At 39.5% G+C, this 19,663-nt stretch overlaps 2 protein-coding genes across 4 annotated transcripts in view; both read right to left on the reverse strand.

Annotated features, from left to right (window-relative positions):
* Palld (palladin, cytoskeletal associated protein) overlaps positions 1 to 19,657 on the reverse strand; it is a 38,692-nt gene extending 19,035 nt beyond the window's left edge. Inside the window, exons 1-6 of one of the 3 annotated variants that reach the window (XM_033765450.1) lie at positions 19,587 to 19,657; positions 9,663 to 9,798; positions 6,549 to 6,647; positions 5,640 to 5,690; positions 4,129 to 4,350; positions 1,399 to 1,548 (exon numbers count right to left, since the gene is read on the reverse strand). In XM_033765450.1, coding sequence (XP_033621341.1) covers positions 1,399 to 1,548; positions 4,129 to 4,350; positions 5,640 to 5,690; positions 6,549 to 6,626 — 501 coding nt within the window. In that variant the 5' untranslated portion in view covers positions 6,627 to 6,647; positions 9,663 to 9,798; positions 19,587 to 19,657. Of the gene's footprint in view, positions 1 to 1,398; positions 1,549 to 4,128; positions 4,351 to 5,639; positions 5,691 to 6,548; positions 6,648 to 9,662; positions 9,799 to 19,586 lie in introns of those variants that run through there. The other 2 variants (XM_033765451.1, XM_033765449.1) reach the window with 2 other exon arrangements.
* The window catches only part of LOC117283223 (palladin-like), a 343,850-nt gene continuing 331,576 nt past the window's right edge, over positions 7,390 to 19,663 (reverse strand). The window contains exons 12-15 of the mRNA XM_033765554.1: positions 19,587 to 19,658; positions 12,109 to 12,285; positions 9,663 to 9,798; positions 7,390 to 7,422 (exon numbers count right to left, since the gene is read on the reverse strand). Coding sequence (XP_033621445.1) covers positions 7,390 to 7,422; positions 9,663 to 9,798; positions 12,109 to 12,285; positions 19,587 to 19,658 — 418 coding nt within the window. The remainder of the gene's footprint in view (positions 7,423 to 9,662; positions 9,799 to 12,108; positions 12,286 to 19,586; positions 19,659 to 19,663) is intronic.

Consider the following 19,663-nt stretch of genomic DNA (forward strand, 5'->3'; position numbering starts at 1 on the left):
TGTGCCCTTGTCATGATGTGGTTACCTGAATACTTTGATTTTCATTCTGTTAAAATTATTTCAGAAAAATGTTTATTTGACAATCGAATATTAAAATAAGATGAATCTTGTACAAACTTGTAAAAGCGTATACATTTTGTTACAGTTATATAATTTTAACAGTTTTTTATTATATCATTTTCTAATACTACTTTCTGTGAAAGAAATAATGAAATATGGAATAGTATAAACAGGTCCAGAGGTTTTAAAAAGATGACTTCTGGACAATCTTCATTAGTTATAGAATTGTCAACCGCAGCTTTTTTAAAAAAAGAAGTATATGACTTAGATAGCTTCTGCAGACTTAGTAAAATTACCCAAGTTACACACTGAGCTCTTAAGGTACGAAAACACTTCTCAGTCACTGTTGTATACCCTGAACCCAGCACAGTGCCTAAAACATATGAGAGACAAAATGAAAAAGAATGTGCAAGTCTCCACTGGACCATCATACATCGCAGCCACCTTTCAAAGTCTGTGAAGGCAGTTACTTTTTGATCCTAAATCTGAGGACAAATACAAGACAAAACATTTTGAACCAGGCATAATAATGCATGCCCATAGCCACAGCTTTTCTGGGGGCTGCAGCAGGAGCATCACTGAAGCCCAGGAGTTCAAGTCTAGCCTGGGCCACGTTGTGGGACTCCATCACAAACAAAGCACCCCAAATTGTGTTTGATACAGACGAATGCTGTGTATTGACTGACACTATCAAAGAATTCTGTTACCTTAATTCTTGGCCAATAATTCCAAAAATGTTTGTATGCATTTCTTAAATACCTAATTTTGTTTTTAGTACAACCTATACATGCCACTCTGTATCCTTTCCACTTTACTTTCTTCACAGAATGTAATCCTACCTAGAATTACGTGATTTATTACTTGTTCGCTGGCTTACTGTTCACTTCAGGACTGTCCTGTCCAACCCCACCCCTCCATCAGAAACACACACAGAGGAGGCCCTAAATATCTGCGGGAGGAATGCACATCTGCACAGAAGTCATTCCCACAGAAGAATGCCTGATGGCGTAAATAAATGTTCATGAAACAAGTGGGAAAAGTAATAAATAAAAAATTTAGGTTTTTTTTCGGGGGGTACCGGGGATCGAACTTGGATCCTTGCGCTTGCAAGGCAGGCCACCGAACCCCTGAGCTAAATACCCGGCCTTATAAATAAAAAATTTAAAAGGATAGATTTTTTCCTATCCCCTGAAGACAAAAGATGGATAAAGAGTTTGGAAAAGTAGCTTCATAACTGAAAGAAGTGCAACTTCACCTTTTAATTAAATCACTCCTCTGTGTAATCGAATGCCTGTAGGCGCTGCACACAGAAGAGCCCAGCCCTCCACCCTTCTTCACCTGAGGACTGGCAGCCATGATTGTGAAATTCCCGTCATCATCTAGGGTGGAGGCTGCAGTGTGGAGAGAGCAGGTCCCATCAAGATCTCTGTGCATGGTGTAGTGATCACTCTTTGGAGAGATCTGCTTCCCATCTTTAAACCAGTAGATCTGTAGAAAGAAGTGAAGATGAACGATTAAGAGTATACTTTTACTCTAGATGTAGGGTGAGTAATACTAGTGTGGTCTACTGAGCTGATCTGCGTTTTCACGTTAGAATGTTAAATCAAACATCTGAATAGGAAACTGATTTGAGGCAAAAAAAGCAGCAAATGAGACCCTTATTTTAGTTTTAAGAAGGTTTATATAATTTTTTGTTTAAAAAACATGTATGTGAAATATATATATATCTTTTTGTTTTTAAAATATGGCATTTACATTCATTTATTTATATGAGGGGCTATGTAGGGAATTTTGGCAGGGAAGTAGCATTTGAAACATTTTCTTCTTTCTTTTTTCAAATATAGTGGTTATTAAAATGTGTTACTTTTAAGGCAAAGGTAAAAAAGTTGCTTTAGAGAACAAAAACAAACCCCAAACTCCAATCATTTTACTGAATTGTGTTAGATGAGTTAAGGAAAAAAACGTGGCTGGGAGGGAGGCAACAATTAAAGGTTGATGATGGTTGGAACTCTGTTGCTTTAATTCTGGGCCAAGAAGCATGTGATCAAAGGTTAAAAGCTTGTCAGCTTTCCCATTATATTAAACAGTAGTACTGAAAAGCAAAATATTGTTTAGAAAGGATAATGAAAACCTCTGATTCTACGAAGGATTAGGCCAGTGCTGGTGAACCCTTTAGAGCTTTCAGTGGTACAAATAGCCCATTGTGGCCTTCCTGCCATACGTTCACCACCACCAGATTAGGCTGACTTGGATGGGATTTATGTCCTGTCTTTAAAAGCAGGACCAGGATAACTGTTTTCTAGATCAGGAAAGCAATAAATGGGATTACAGTTTTCCCCAGCTTAACTGAAAAGAATAAAAAAAGAAGTTGAAACCCCAAGTTAACATTATTGTATGATATTGAGCCAAAAGTGGAAAAAGTAATAGGAAATTTGGTTCTGGGTAATTAAAATCCTTAGCTTCCTTTCAGAAGTGTACAAAATGTCTCCACATGGGCAGTTTCACAGTTTGAGGCATATCAGACTTATACAGAATAGAAGGGAGTAAATGCTACTATACATTAGTTCACAACAGAAAACTAACCAACAATATGGAAAATCAATGAGAAGAGTCAGTAGTATAAGAAAAAGAAAACAGGCCAAGCATTGTACATAGTGAACAATCGTAAGGAGATTATACAGTACCTATTTCAAATGATTAAATTATTAAAGGAATAGGAGCTCTAACGACAGGACAGCACAAAAACACAAATTTGAAAAATAAGTATATAATATGAGAATATACTTACTGAAATTATAAGATTAAGAGTGACGTGAAAAGAGCTGAAATGAGTGCAGTAAAACGGAAGACGGGAAGGGGATACTGGAACACTTGACACATCCAAGTTCTAACTCCTATCGTTTTCTTAACGTTGTTTTGTTCTCAGAATCAGGTTAATGTTAAGAACTAAATTCTGACCACTGAGTCAGAGAAAAACAGATCAAAGAAAATAGGCTAAAATTTTTAAACTCATACCCACTGTCTAATAAAATGATACTTTTAAAATAAATTTTATTAAAAATTAAACTTCTTTACCATATTCTTTGCATAATTTGAATATGTTTGCAAATATAGGAAGCCTTGTTTTTTAGACTGAAGATTGAAATTTTTATTAGCACCATCTTAGTATGGGACGAAGCACTGAGTTCATGTCCAAGTCTGGTCCTTACCGACTGGACTCTCTGACCACAGGAAAGTCAATCCCACAGAACTCTCTTTAGTTGTGTGCAATTTGAGAGTAAGAATGAGGAATAAGTAAGGGAGATGTGTGAAGAGCTCCTTGTTAATTATTAACTTGTTCCTGTTCTACTATATCCTTTAAACCTGAACTCCAGGTTCCCTACCTTCCACCTCTTTTTGTTTTCTTTCTTTCTCCTTCCATTCCTCCCCTGGGAATTGAACGTAGGGCCTAGGACCTTGAGCATGCAAAATGGGTGCTTTACCACTGAGCTATCCCCCAGCCTTGATTTGGGCTTCTAATGTTTCCTTGAGCTGGCCCTGAACCTAACAGCACTTTAAAATTTTTACATTCTTAATACTAAGAAAGCTAGTCCATATCTCTTCTTTCTACCATATGTACTATCTTTCAGAACTTAACTCTTCCTTAAGCAATGTGATTCTTGCTTTTGTGAGTATGTGCCTGAAATCCATTTCCCAGAAATTTGGTCCCCAATCTAGACAGATAACAAGTGAGACCTCTGGGAGGTGCCTGGGTCATGAGGGCTGTCCCTCGTTAGTGGATTATACTACTCATGGATATTAATGGCCACTGGGTTAAGAGTAACTTTTGTATGAAAGTGAGCTTTCTCTAGCACACTTGCTGTGTCTTGCCATGTGGTACACTTTTTCTTTCTGTCATTAGTGGAAGGGCACCAGACCCTTGCTTATACCATGCTCATGGGCTTCCCAGCCTCCAAAACCATGAGCCAAACAAACGTCTTTCCTTATAAATTACCTAGGCTCAGGTGTTTTATTACAGCAATGGAAAATGGACAAAAGAACTCTTAAAACATCATGTTTTTAGCATACCTTAGGCTTTGGATTCCCGACCACTCTACACGTGAAAGTTACAGGCATTCCCTCAAAGATCTTATAATGTTTCAGTTTCATCTCAAAGAAGGGTGCCACGCCACCTTCCACAGGCACATCTCCGTAATGAACGTCATCGCCTGACTCCTCCACGGGAGACCTCTCTAGCCTGTACTCTATTTCACTTATGAGTCTCTGTTCACAGCTGGAGACTTTGTATTCCTGTGTCAGACAAAGAAAGTTCAAGTTAGCAGCCTCACTTCCTTGTAGTACAATGTGTTCGTGAGTCTTATTCCTCTGTCCAATAAGGCACTAGAGAGACAGTGGTATTTTTACCATAGAGCTTAAGAACATAGTCTGAGCCCAATTCAATTCCACAGAAAACAAAAAACATCTGGAAATGAGTATGTATGATATTTCAAGTTGTCTTCAAGTCCTATCATCCCCCCAAAACCAAAAAAGATGAGATTTTCCCCCTTTTCTCTCTTGGGAGGGAGCTAAAGGGGCAAAGGAAAGAGAAGCAAAGGCAGTGTATTCCTAATCCGTTCATAAAAATACAACCCAAAGGAACACTGATTTCTTTCTGTAGGGTAAACAACGGTGCAGGGTGCTGCACCTCTCCAGAAGGCTAAAGTTCATGTGGCAGGCAGCTGCAGCGTTACAGAGAATGGTACCAAATGAATAACGGAAGATATGGCACCTTTTTTTTTTTTACCCATAACAACCCTATGTCTCCTAGAGGCTCTTCCTTAGCTCTGCACCTGTCAGGGATCCATCTCTTTAAAAGCAAACAGGACTGAGAGTCTCGTCAAAAGTTGGATTAAAAATATAAAAGCAAAACCAAGACTCCATTGAGGCCGGGGACTTAGCTCAGTGTTCTGCTGCCTGACTCCTAAGCACAAGGTCCCGAGTTTGATTCCGGCAACAGAAACAAAAACAAAATACAGGACTCCATCAACATTCTGCAGTGTTTAAGGGGGATCCTACAAAGTGCAGTGAACATGGGCAGCCTGTTATAAAATGTTGTCTACTTAATGTTAAATAGGAGATAATTCCAGCTAGTTTTCTCTTAAGTTGTATTTTACAAAACAATATGTTTGAATGGAGAAATACAATGGTATGAGTAAAACTGTGAGCAATGCAGTCCAAGGTTGTTTTGTTTTAATTACTATCAAATTAATCTCTAAGCATTAGCACTGAATTTAGACAACTTAGTGAGAACCTGTCTCAGAATTAAAAAAATAAAAAGGGCTGGGGATAAAGCTCGGTGTGAAGTCCCCACAAGAAAATTCAAGCTCAGAGTATCCACTAAAGTCAGAACTAAATTGAACTCTCTAAATGACAAAAATCTACAGTAATTTTGCTCAACTGATACTAAATAAAAATGGACAGTGATTACAGCATTTATCATATATGGAAGTACAGACAGGCACACATAAGAATGAGCAGGAAAACACCAAAAAGCAGATGCGGTGAAAGACCAGAAAGAGAAGAGAGGCGAAAAGCATAACCTTTTGGCCATCCAGGGGACTCCCTACAGAAGCCTGAGAAGACGCGACGTCCTGTAGGGAGGGAAAGAGAAGTGAGGAGCAGGAAGAGGAATAATAAGATGTAGCAAGACTTGTAGTTGTCTTTAAATGAAAATTTTGTGGTCGTTATAGTTAACAGAGAAACCTTCAGATTTTGAAGGAAGACTCATTGCTTAATACATACGAAAAGAATATACTTGAGCCTTTATAGCTGTTTTAAGAGTTTTTTTTTTTTAAGCTTTCAAATACATCTGGAAACTCCAGAAGCAGCAAGGGATTAGAAGGCAGCATACAACAGCTCTGTAAAATGATTTTTTTTTTAAGCAGGGGAATAAAAATATCATTTTAGGTCTTTTGATGATTAGTGTTTCTAACTGCACATGTGAAGGAAGATAAAAACAAGCAATCTTTCCTCTAAATGGCATTTTACTTTGGCTAGATATTAAAAATATAATAGGAACTATTTACCAGTTTATTTCAAACAATGACAATGAAAATACCTTTTTCCATACAAAATTATCTTGCAACAAAGCAAGAAAAATAGAAAGCTTGTTGAAAGGAAAATAAACTGGTCAATAAGATTAGGGAATTTAGTTCAGTGGTGCCGCCACCTGCCTCCAAGGTCCTGAGTTCGATCCCCAGTACTGCCCTCCCCCAAAGAAGATAAAACAACGGTTATTACTGATGGAAATAATTCTGTTCATCACTACTACAGAGCCTTGTACATAGCGTATGTTCAATAAATGTTAGCTATGAGGGTGACTGATGGCTTTCCTGTGACTAGCCCTTTACTTTTCACAAACCCAATCCCAAGAATAGTGTCCAAGACGAGTAAGGGAAAAGGGGCATAATGATAGTTATTTTTCTAAGAAGTCCAGAGCAACACAGTACCTGATTAGTTATTTCTTCCTCTGGCTCCTGCATATTAAAGACAGTCGCACTGTCAGCACCTAGTAGCCGGCGAGCCATTCTTTCTTCATATGTTAACCTCTAAATACAGGAAGTCACAAAAACATAATTAGAAGAAAAGCACAATTATATATGGCCTTGTGAAAAGAGTGAGAGAATGAGTTTTGATATTTTCTGTAACTACTCCCCTATCGCTTCAGATAGCTGTGTGTAAAAGGAGCCTGTTCCTTTCCCTTGCTTCTACTACCGTTCTGCTTTCCCACTTCCCTCCTGGTCCTCTTGGCCTCCCCAGTATTGGGAGAAGAGATAACTAATCCTGGGGACCACCCACTGATACAGCATAAATTTAAAGTGAAAGGCAAGCAGCAAGGTAGAGACCACACGAAGATGTGTCATTTTTATCCTTAATGAAAATGGGGCAGGTATTCAGACAGCAAAATATGGTAAAAGAAATGCTATTTTCAAAACCACTCATAAGCTTCAGAACAGCAAAGTGAACTCCAAGACCAACTGACACAAAAACCAGAAAACCACGCAAAAGGAGAACACATCGATCAGTAAGAAGATAAAGCATGCACTATTGACAGAATTAATTCTACCAGAGTTCAATCCCCAGTACAAAAAAAAAAAAAAATTACAGATCTGGAAACAACTCTCACAGAACACCTGCCTAAACAGGGGTTGAATTAAAAATAGGGAAGAATTAGTGATGCAGAATCTAAAAACAAGTGCAAAAGTTATTTGAGATATAACTTCCAAACTTTTGAATATAGATGCAAATTCTATTTGCAATTTGCTAATCAGGAAAATATGTTGGGTAAATTTAGTTTCCAGTAATTGCTGGTTCTAGTCCCAGCTGAAACCGGGAAGTGAAACAAATCAAGTGCCAAATAGGCCTAAAGTTCAAATTATTTCATTTAATAAAGAAAGAACAAGGGACAAGAAGAGGTAGACCCGAGTATGGAGCAGTGCATGGCATGATTTAATCTAGGATACTAATGTGTAAATTAATTTCCTCAAATCTGTTTTTAAAAATGAGTGAATTCAGGGTCAGGGATATAGCTTAGTGGTGTCACACTTGCCTCACAAGTGCAAGGTCCTGAGTTCAATCCCGGTACAAAAAAAAAACACAGCAAATTCAGTTTTTAAAGAGCATTTTAAATACTTGCTCTCTTAGAAAGTCTTCCCGCCGGGCGTGGTGGTGCACGCCTGTAATCCTGGCACTCAGGAGGCTGAGGCAGGAGGATCACTGTGAGTTCGAGACCAGCCTGGGCTACATAGTGAGCTCCAGGTCAGTCTCAACTATTTAGTGAGGCCCTATTGCAAAAAAACCAACCGGGGGGGGGGAGGAGAAAAAGTCTTCCCGATGTTTTCATGGAGGGGATGTCTGGGATGACTTCCACCCTCTTCATATAGGCAGAAATATCGATTTGTATCTGTCCCTTCCCAGAATGCACCTGCTACCATTACAAGCCAGATTTACTTCATGATTTCTTGTTTTGGGAAACAGAACTTATTTTTTACTGAATTTTAATCTTTACTTACAAATGTGTTTCTAAATCAGTATGCCATGTGAAAATACAAGCTCTTGTCTACAGAACCCAAAAGTAAGTAACAGATTAATAATGCAAATTAGGAAAAAGTTGTTTGAAAGCCCATTCGTAAAAAGAGAAATTTTACTTTTCTTGTCCGTTCAAGCTCTTGAATGTGGAAATCTATGAAACTTACTGAGAACGTCATGCTCGGCTAAACGAATGCATAGAAATATAAGTGTAATATTAAGTGATATAGTTTAATAGAGACTTACAGAAGTCTTTTAATGAGAGAATCGTAGTCTAGAAGGAAAATTTTGAGTAAACAACCAAAAATAAGGTGGGAAAAAAAAGCTGGAGAGATGCCTCCACCTGGCTTGAGAAAGTTCCCTGAAGTATTTGTTTTCATCTTTCGAAGACTCTAGTTGACAGAGCCAGGGAAAACTTCCAGAGAGTGTACATTTACACATGCAATCACTTATTTCAGGGAGAAAACATTTTCCTTTTGTGAAGATCTTCAACACCCAGTAAAATGAAGAACACAAAACTCACTGAGATTTTAATCTTTCTAAATGAGATTTAGATGCCCAGTAATTAAAATTAGCTCGGCATCCCACCTCTGTTCTTTACCCTTCCAATCACGCATGGTCTGTTTTCACATTTTTATTTATCAATGCTTGATAATTAAAACTCCCAGAAGATATAATTGGCACAGAAATCTTTCTGTTCTGAAAAAAAGTAACTGAAGGTCAATTTTTATATGAAGAATCCTTACATATTAAAACAAAAGACAAAAAGGGAAGGAATGGAATGCCTTTCTGCTACTTAAGACCCAAGCAGATTTTTCTGGCAATGTTCCATGAAAGCTATAAAAGACTCTTTTCCTTTGCCTGGTAAATGTTACCTGCTAGTCTTGCTTTTCCCATTCCCTTAGAATACACTGATGTGCTAAGAACCAGCCAAAAACAAATACAAAACACTGATGAGGAAACCTGTAAGTTCAATGGAGGAAAGATCACATATATTTAGTCTACCAGATTTGTGTATGTACTCTACAATTCTGCAGCTTTAAAGCATGAACTTTTCAAGTTTACTTGACCAACTGTAAGAGTGTAGAATAGGCACTACCTCTGCAGATTACTGAGCCAGTACCTAGTCATCACCTGGTAGGACAGGACTGAACTTCAGCAATGGTTTCTCTGGCAGAAGTATTTCTGGGTAGAAGGAGTGTATGCCATGGAATCCAAGTTCTCCTTTGGGTACTGTATTTCAATTCATTGCTTCTGGACACAGAAGATCCCAGGGTACCCTTTCTCCCTCCTTCCCCACCCATACACCCTATGTTTCTTTTCTTCGTACTACAGTCATTACTCATTGTACGCTCAGTCCTAAAACCTGTTCTTCTTCCTTTATCCCAACTCACTAAAAGATAAGTCGAGATTCTGGGCTAATGAAATAATTTGATGGACAAATCTCAGGATCTAAGTCTTAGTGAACTAAGGTGAGAGATCTTTGATGAGGGAAGCTGGCATTCCCAGTCCACACCCCTAATGTGCCTCAGTACCGGCTGGCCATTGTTCAGGAGGTCCTCCTTGAAGCGAAGTTTTCGTTCCAAGTCTTGAATAACAGCATCCTTTGTGCCTTGGATCTCCTCATCAGAGGCTATTCTAGCAGTTCTGCTGGCCTTCTTTGGGAATCCCCTGCAGGACAAAAGAGCATGAGGTAGTCCTGTCAGTGATTCAGGCATATAAATCCAAGTCAAACATCTAAGACCAACAAAGAGATCGTACAATGCATCAACATGTCATTCCCACTCTTTTCTGTTTTTTCTTTTTAATTCTGTATCTATTACAACGAATGGAAAGAAGCATCAAATCTGGTTTTAGCAATCCCCAAAACATTAATTGGAACCAGTTTTCAGAGAAGGTTCAAATGGCTGGGGGTGTATATTATAGTCCTAGGGAAACAGCAATGTAAAGTGAAAACTGATGTGATTTGTAATCACACCTGCTTTGAAATCTGATTCTCCCTTGCTTAGATTTGTGAGCTTTAGCAATTTCTTAAAGTCTTTTACAAAATAGGTATAAAATATTTACCATATATGAATATGAAGAGGATTTCTAAAAGGACATATTTCTTTCATACTTTAATTCAGTTTTCTGGTCCTTCATAATCCACTATATTCAACAACATTGGCTACTCTATTTTATTTATTTATTTTGGTACTGGGGATCAAACTCGGGACCTTGTACTTGCGAGGCAGGCAGTGGAACCACTGAGCTAAAACCTCTGGCCTTACCCTATTTTAAAAGAATAAGAGCATCTATTACCCAAAATTCTTGGAACCAAATGTATTTTGGATTTTGGAATATTTCCATGATTTCAGGGATGGAACCTATGTTTAAATATGAAATTTACACACACACACACACACACACATACTGGAGGTAAATTTATACACTATTTTTAGTGCACCTGTGTTTTGACTGTGACCCATTACAGAAGTCAGGCATGAAATTTTCCACTTAATATTCACCCTGTGTTAGGTGCATTCCCTTCCACCCTCTTATATATCCTATTTGATTAGAATAAGCCAGTGTCTGATTTAATATAAGATCTTTTTCATACAGGGCTCTGGGAAGTCTGCAAGCCTGGTAACATGCACACCTCCTAAACTTCTGGAGTCGGATGGGTGAAATCTCAGGACCTTTCTTTCCAAGGGCAGCAACAATGCCCTGAACTGCATGAGCTAGGTGTCATTAGTGCTGCACACTTGATAGGTGGTGCAGTCGCTTTCCTTAAGCAAGTTGCTTCCTACTGCTTTCTCTTCATAAGTCATTGAGGTTAATGAGAAGTGGAAGACCATACAGTGTGAAACGCGTGACCCATTATCAACAGAGCTGAATTTAAAAAATAGAATTTGAGATTACAAAAGCAAAAGAATGATTAACTGAGAAATTCAGGGTACTAGTCAAATCCTGGGGAGAGCAGTGGGTGTTAACTGGGAGAGTCGTGTGGGGAATTTCAGCCGAAGCTACTAGAGATGGAGGAGTTTCACTTTCTTAAGCTGCACATGTACTTACAGTTGAGTTTTCTGATGTCTATAGTAGAAAATACTGTAACTGATAAATCCTGCTTTTTCAAATCTGCTATGAAATTCAAATTAGAGAACTTACTCTTAGACACTAAGGAAACAACAAAATACAATAGTGTGACGTCCTGTGTTTGTATTGTCAAAGAAATGGCCAGTCAAACTTTAAATAGTATCCTGCTCCATGGAATTGATCTTGAAAATGAGCTGGGCAATGTGCCTGAGAAACACTGATAGCAAAAGCCATAAGCCATAGGAGTTACAATTTATAATATCAGTTTTTAGTACCATGCAGTTCTTGAACAAAAACATGCAGTTTGCTAGTTTTCTTGTACCTCCCCTGGATTCTTAATGTCCTTAACCTTCAGTTTAATGTCTCCTTGGAAAAGACATCCCTAAATTTACCCCATTAATGTATCTATTTGTTTGTTTGCTTGTTTATTTTGAGACAAGGTCTTGCTATGTAGTTTAGGCTAAACTGAACGCAAGGTGATCTTCCTGCCTCGGTCTCCTAAGTACTGAGATTACAAGTGTGTGCCACCACGCCTGGCTGCTTGTTTTCTTGATAGCACCTATTAAGCTTATAATTATGTGTTCCTAAATGGCCTCTCTCACCATGGCTCTACTATTAATCACAGGCTTGTTGACTGACACTCAAATACTTCTGCAATGAGTGAATGGATATGCAGTCTGTCTTCACTTCTTTCCTTTTTCAGTCAAGGAAACTTGAGCCAGTGCCATCTGAAAGCAAATCATATGTTCAAAGTGAGGCTCAGAAAATGTAAATATTACACAAATTTGGAAGCAAAGTTTTTTTTCCTACTTTTGACTACAGCCTCGCATCTAAGAAATAGAAAAGTTAGGTTTCAAAGTAACCTCAGAGACAAAACTGAAGACAGCTCTCTGTCCCATCAGATACTGGTGGCGCACACTGTTTCCCATTCCTATTCTAGCCTGGACATAACCCAGTTGCACAAGTATGCGGTGGAGACAGAAGGCATCACCGTGCTGCTGTGGACCCACTGAGAGCAGCGTTCTCCCCACAAACAAGAACGAGAATGGCAGGGGTAAAAGGTGAGATCGGCTAAGCAGGTATCTAGACAGGAAAAGCAGAGGGCTGTTTTTAAAGACAACTACAACCATCTTAGACAAGCAAAGACCTACCCATTTACTGCAGGATGAGTACTGCTGCTTGGAAAGAGATTTTCAGTGTACTTGATTCTTTTCAGGGGACTTAACTATTACTCTGGGACATTTTATAGAGAAGCCATTTATCATGGTTTGGGTCCCTGGCACCCAACAATGTTGTAATTTCAAGAATATATTATAATTACTGTTCAAACAAAGAAACAAAAACCCCCAATCATTCTGTATTTCTTTTAACAAATTAATTGTCTAAATATCAAGATTATTATACGCAACTCCTCTTTTCCTCCTATCTTTGACAGATTTTTCTTTACTTACAGAATTAAAGGTTCTCATATTTTCTTGCTTCTCAATAAGGAAATAAGAATCAATTAAATTACTAAATTCAAGTCATTTCACAAATATTATTGAGCATCTAGCAAGACACGGTCTTAGGCCAATACATCATACAAATTCTATTAAGTCTAGAAAGCAACAGTTGGTTTGTAAGATGACTATGTTGCTCAATGACATCATGGAGTTCTATGTATTAGAAATACAAGCTTCATCACTATAGTTTAAACATTATCTTATGTGAGTTGGAAAGAGAACCAAATCTTAAAGATAGCTCATCACAAGAGATTAGTTAATAATCAGGCTGGGGAATAAGTTTAGGAGCAAACCACATGGTACTAATTCCAGATGCATTGTGAATAAAAAGAGAAAATAGAAATAGTGCTGGAAATAGTGCTAGAAGGACTGCAGCCGACTGTGTCAAAGAGCTAAGTATCTAAGATGGACATTGGAAGATGAGAGAGTCAACAAGAAGGAGGGGGAGAGGAAGGAATTCACAGCCAGCAGGAATAGAGGCACAAAGTAACACTTTTTTAAAGCACTTAAGAGCTCCAAGGCTTAGGAAAATTACCTATGACCATGTTCTCAGTTTCCACCTCTGTGAAATGTGATGTTCACAGCATGTACCTCACAGGATTACTGGGAAGATGACAGAAGTGGTGTACATCGAGCATTTAGAACGGTGCCTAGCATGTAAGTGTGGATATGGAGAGGCCCACACAAAACATTCAGCATGGAAGTGAATCACAGAGACACGACTGGTTAGGGGAAACAGAAAGAATGAGGGGAAGGAGTCTAAAAAGATGCCAAGAATTCTTGACCAGAATTTCCAAGAATGTGCACATAACTCTTACTGACTGCTTTTTCAGTGCCCAACTCTATTCTAGGTGCTGGGAATACAATGTTGAACAAAACTAAGTCACAATACTTACTAAAAATTACCTTCTATGGAGGAGATGGTAGAGAGAGATAGGAAGAAACAAAAGAATTGAAGGAAGGACATATCAGGAGGTAGCAAGTGGCACAAAATGACTGGCGTGTCAGCAGATAGCCAGACTAGATAGTGTAGTTGAACCTCTGAAGAGGTGACACTAGGAGGCTATGAATGACCGGAAGTTCCAGTTGTGTACAGACCCACAGAGAGAGCTACGCAGTGTCAAGTTCCCATGGTCAGAAAGAGCCTGGCAGGGCCAACCTCTGAGGAAAGAGACAAGGAAACAGTATTTCTCACACTTATTATTCTAATATAAGAACTTGTTTTCAGAGCGCATATTAAAAATACTTTAGGAAACTTTTAAAAGGACAGAATTTAATGTTAGCATGTAAGGTTGGTGTTAGAAATAAAAATGAAGTAGTTGGGGAGGAGAAACATGAGAAAAGAAAAGTAAGTTTTTGAGGCAAAGCTTTGGCAGCTGAATTTGTTTTTCTATAAAACCTATTGTGCTGGGGTTTAATGTAAGAGTGTTGTGGGTCAGCCCCAAATGGCACCTGCTTCTGAGAAATGAAGGGTGGCAACTCATGAGGAAATAAAGAGAGTTATCTGATGACAAAGAGATTTTCTTCATGATGGTTTGCCTAGTTTTGTAAAAATGCTTATTCAAAGTAAATTTTTAATAAAACCTGAACTTCTCACAAAAATCCATACTCAGGGGCTGACCTTAACTGGTAAACAATTCAGCTGGCCTCCCACACTTACATGTCAGTGTATACACACTCGGCCCAGCTGTGCAAAAAACATTACTGACCTGTTTACTCTGGCCTTAACAGTAAGTCACTTGCCATTTAAAAATAATGTTCATGTGGTTGAATAAACACACACACACGCATCTGGAAAATAAACTGTCTACATTTGACCACTTCCAAATCCCAGGAGGTTATTTTTTTTAAATTTTGGCTACTGAATAACCTTGAATAATCCTATCCTTGATGTATTATTCTAGGTCAGTTCTGTCAGTATATTTCAAAAACTCAAATATCCAGAGAACAACATTGATTTAAGAGCTCAGGTGCCTGTGTAGCAAGCAGACTTTTTTTTAAAAAACCACTAAAATTCCTCTTACTGGGTTTGTCTCCAATTCAGTGACATCTGAAGGTAACTAAATTCCACAAAAAATTCAGAGTGAGGGCTGGAATTTAGCTCAGTGGTGCTGTTGCCTGCCTCAGAAGTGCAAAGTCTGGAGTTCAATCCCCAGTTCAAAAAAAAAAAAAAAAAATCAGAGGGGGCAAATTCCTTAATGCGTTTCTTATATTCAAGAATGTAGTATTTTCATCAATATATAAAATAGCCCATGATACAACAGTTTTTATATCATATCTATTTTTAAACTGCATTTTATCATGATGCCAAAGTGTTTAAAGTACAACAAACAGGCACTTTGTGCTTTTTCTATTCTAACATGCAGCTCTCTTCAAAGACCTTCTGTAAGCATAAAGCGACACAGGTGTGTAGTCTACAGCAACCCGTTCCCTCTGACAGCCTGGAGCAATGCCGTCTGCCCCTGGGAAGCCCCTGGGAAGCCCCTGGGACAGAGACATTTCAGGAGAATATCACCAGGCACAGAGACTCTGGGGCCCTGCCTCTTCATCTGTGAAATACTTGCCCAGGATAGGATCCAACTTTATGTGGAATCCTCTAAAATACGGTACCCTAACAAGCCCCAGCACAAGAGCCTGGGAATGCCCTGCCTTCAAGTCTCTGACGGCTACTGGAGGGTGGCAGGGCTCCCACCTGGCTGTTTTCTGAAAGGCAAGAGAAAGACAGGAATAATGGGACGTCTACAAAGTCCAGTGCCCCTTTTGTCTGTCGGGTTCTTTGCTGGGCTTGAACTTTTGATCCTCCTGCCTCAGCCTCCCCGAATGCTTAGATGACAGGTATGTGCCACCGTGCCTGGCTGTTGGGTTCTTTTTTATTGGTCACTACTTAACTAATGTTTCTATTTGAAAACTGCCTACAATGGCCTGTACAACTGAAATTAAAAAGTACAATTAAATCTGTTACAAACTTTTCCCTGAGACTAGGGGGAGGCGGATTGTTTTGTTGCTTCTCGAACAGTCTTCTTTAATCAAGAAATATTAGACATCATGTTTACTGTAGATGGGAGATTTCCAACACATCCAAGACTGGCTCACATCACAAAACTCTGCAGATTCAAGCTTTTCTCAAGCTTGTTCTATAACCCTGGGCAATTCCCCTACCTCTCAAGTGCAGAAAGATTGCAGTGTTCCCTACCTGTTTCCCCCCAAGTCAAGGGAAAGAGAGAGACACTGAATTAAAGCTCTCAGTACTTCATTAAAAGCTCTTAGTGACAACAGTAGGGTAACAATTCATGCCAAAGCCTTACTTATATAAAAGAGGCAGTGAAGAGACACTGTCGCTAGAGGCCATGTGCCACTCCCAGATAAGTGCAGATTTCAAGACTGTGAAGCAGGGCGGACACAACAGGGCCTGTCTGATTCTCCGAGAGTAAGCTTGGTAGCACCATGCAGAGACCAGCAGAGGCAGAAATGCTACATTACATCTCCATGGCAGGGCCAACTCTGGATTCCGACCAGAAGGCTAAGTTTCTGTGTGTAAAAACATGAGTACAGCAGTGGGAGCTGTCAGATTTACTCTCAGCAATACATCTATGTTATAACAGATCTCTAAGGCCTTGTCAATATTTGTGTCTGTCAGTGTCTCTGAGGACGGCGACATTTCTCCACCAGGGACTCCAGGAGCCTGGCAGAAGGGTGTCCTCCCCCGAAGACAGACACCTAAGGTACTAGATATGAAACTCCCCACGCTGCAGTGAGCCAGCTGCTGCACACTGTTGCTTTGAGCCCAGGCTTTTTGACTTGTTGGCCTGGGGCTTCATCATTAGCGTCCAGGACCTTTGCTCCCTGTCTTGACCCCTGCTGCCCAGATACTGGAGAAACAGAACCTTATCTCTATGGACTATTTAGCAACTTAGTGCATATCACATACCACATTTCTTGCTTCCAAATTAAACACACAAATAGAATAAACACAAGGTTTGCAGTTGGTACTTAAGAAAACAGGTATCTAAAAATGACGTTGAAGAGTTTGGCCAATGGCAGACAAAAACCTAATGAATTTTTGTTTCAACCCGTCATTCATAATCAACCCCCATTTTCTAGCACCTACAGTTTGACAGTGATTGGCAGTTCCTATAGGTTCAAGGACACCAGTTAGTCATGGCAGCCTTGAAAGAGACACTTGATTTTTGCCAGATTATTTAGAATATTGAAAAGGATAAATAGCAACATTTTTGCCTTTAATTCAGATTGCAAAGGATGGATCCCACAATATGCCAGAGGAAAAATGATGCAAATGACACATTATCGAACCAAAAGAATGCATTCTTCGAGTGTGGGTGACTTAGCAACAGGAAAGTTCCTTCAAGACAAGAGGGTGACCACATAATGCTGGCTTACTGGGCTGCCGTAGAGCTAAGAATCTGCAGCCTAGGACACATCTTTAATCATTCTGCCTACTTTCTGGTCTGATTTTCCACAGCTGCAAATCAGCATGACCTCTCCATTAATTTCTAAGGAATGTCAAGAACCCTTGGACCCTTTCGTGGTAACAATTATAAAATATTTTGGCTCCACAGAGTGAGTAACTATATAGATGGTGCTAAGTGTTCCGTCCTATTAGTCAATGTAAACCCTTAAAACTTGTCACCTTCCTAAGAGTTTCAAAGTGGAAGATCAGAACAAACCACTCTTTCTACTGCAGACGACTCAAGGCCTGACTACCCAATGTCTTCGGAAGGCTGGTCTTTGATCACATTTTGTATGAGAAGGATCAGAATAGATGATTTTTTCAGTACTTACCTTCTTGGGAAACAATTCAGTACCATGTTAGTGAGAGCACTGGCATGTAACAAACTCCCACCTGCAAATCTCTCTTAATAGTTTCAAACAGAAAAGTTGGGGTACGGAGCAGTTTTTCCCGAGGCACACTCACTGACTCATCTTTCAACAGAGTGAATTATCACATCATTACTGTACAGATTCTCCTCCTTTCCTTATTTATTTACGTATTTATCTGACTATGCTTTTTCTAAAAAGGATTTGGGAAGCAGCCAGATTTCAAACATACAATTGATGTCATCAACGCTTAGAAAATACCCAGCAAAAAGAAGGCTAAGGGAAGCTTCCCGTCCACCTAGTCAAGGTCAGATATAGCAAGGCCTGTGGTTAACACAGCCTGAGGAATTCGAAGGTCTTCTCCATTTTACTGTTCGTTAAAAGAGTTTCCTTTTTTCCTCTCTGAACTATGTTAGGCTTCTGACAAACTCTGAAGTGGGATTTCTGCCGAAAGAGTTGAGATATGGGTACTGGCTTGGCCTTTGTTAGCACGTAGGCATTTTTTAAATCGTTGGTAAAATGAGATAAATGCTACTCTTCACTCGTTTACCTCTTCAACATAACGTGCCAAACACCTGAAGAATATGTTTCTCTGGAAGGTTCTTCTGCACTTTTGTAGATGTCATCTTATTTATCTTCAATGATTTTCTATTTCACAGAGTTCCTAGAAAGCCAGAAGTGGCATAGTCCTAGCTACTCAGGAGTCTGAGACTGGAGGATCACTTGAGCCCAGGAATTTGAGACCAGTCTGGGCATCATGGACAGACTCTATTTCAAACAAACAAACAAACAAGCAAACAGTGCATAGGCCTTCTATGATGAAGTCAGAAGAAACACATACATACTAGCTAATCTGCAAATAGAAAAACTCGGCATGGAGGAGTCCTGTAAATATACCTATACATCACGGCCGCCAGGGACAGAACCAGTACTATTGTTTCTCACTAAAACTGTATATATCTCCATCTATTTACAAATATATATACACATATACACACATATATATACATACACACACACACATATATAAAGATATTTTCCATTTTCCAATCACAGGTTGTATGTAAAGCCTAATTTTCTAATTCTGTTTAGGTTTTTCTAAAACACTTCTGTTGTAGAACTGGGATTGAGCCCAGGGTCTTCACAATGAGCTACATCCCTAGACCTTCTATTTTTATTTTTTAATTTTGGTACAGATTTGCACTAAGTTTCCCAAGTTGGGCTCGAACTTTCAACACTCCTGCCTCAGTCTCACAGAGTGCTAGAATTACAGGCCTGTGCTACCACCTCCAGCCCTAAAACACTTAAGTGTGTAGTTAACCCAGACTTCCACATCTGTTGTAATACGGAGCAGAAACGCTAAGATCCATAGTTTGGTGGTGAGAGTGTGAATTTTGGAGTGAGACAAGGATTCAAATCTGAGTTTAATGGCTATGTGACCTTGAGGAGATCAACTACCAGACTCCTTAGTTGTGCGAGACAGTGTTATCTCGGCAGTGTTGTATCAACTGAAATAATATTTGAGAACTGTTTAGCACAGTCCTCGACAAATGCTAGCTAAGACTACTGTCGCCATAATCATTAAAGAGCGGGCTGAAGAGATTTTGAATAGTTGCTAAACATCTTACATTTAACTTAAAAGAAAAAGTGTTGATCTTGGTAATGATAAGGGAGCTATGCAATAGCAGCTTGTTAAAGCTAAAGTGCTGTGATAATTTAAAATCAGATGGAGAAAAACTGATAGAATTCTACACCGGTATTCCTGGGTTGTGGGCATACTATTTATATATTTGTGGGCACACTTGTATATACCCATTTATCTATTTTGGCGGTGCTGGGAGTTGAACCCAGGGGTTTCTCACTGAGTGACATCCCCAGCATCCCTCCCCTGTCTCCAGACACGGTCTCTCTGTTGCCCAGGCTGGATCGGAACTTGGGATTCTCCTGCCTCAGCCTCCCGTGCTCGGTTTGCAGGCATACGCCACCAAGCCTGGATGCGGGCGCTCCTTTTCAAGGAGTGTGGGGATGGGGCAGCGGGTCACTCACGCGGGGGTGACGCCTTTTGGCAGCCCCAAGGCGTTGACGGCCACGGGCGGCGGCTGCGAGGGCAGCAGGGCGCTGAG

Source organism: Fukomys damarensis, unplaced genomic scaffold (assembly GCF_012274545.1).
Source record: "Fukomys damarensis isolate Sample0158 unplaced genomic scaffold, DMR_v1.0_HiC HiC_scaffold_18, whole genome shotgun sequence".
Taxonomy (NCBI): domain Eukaryota; kingdom Metazoa; phylum Chordata; class Mammalia; order Rodentia; family Bathyergidae; genus Fukomys; species Fukomys damarensis.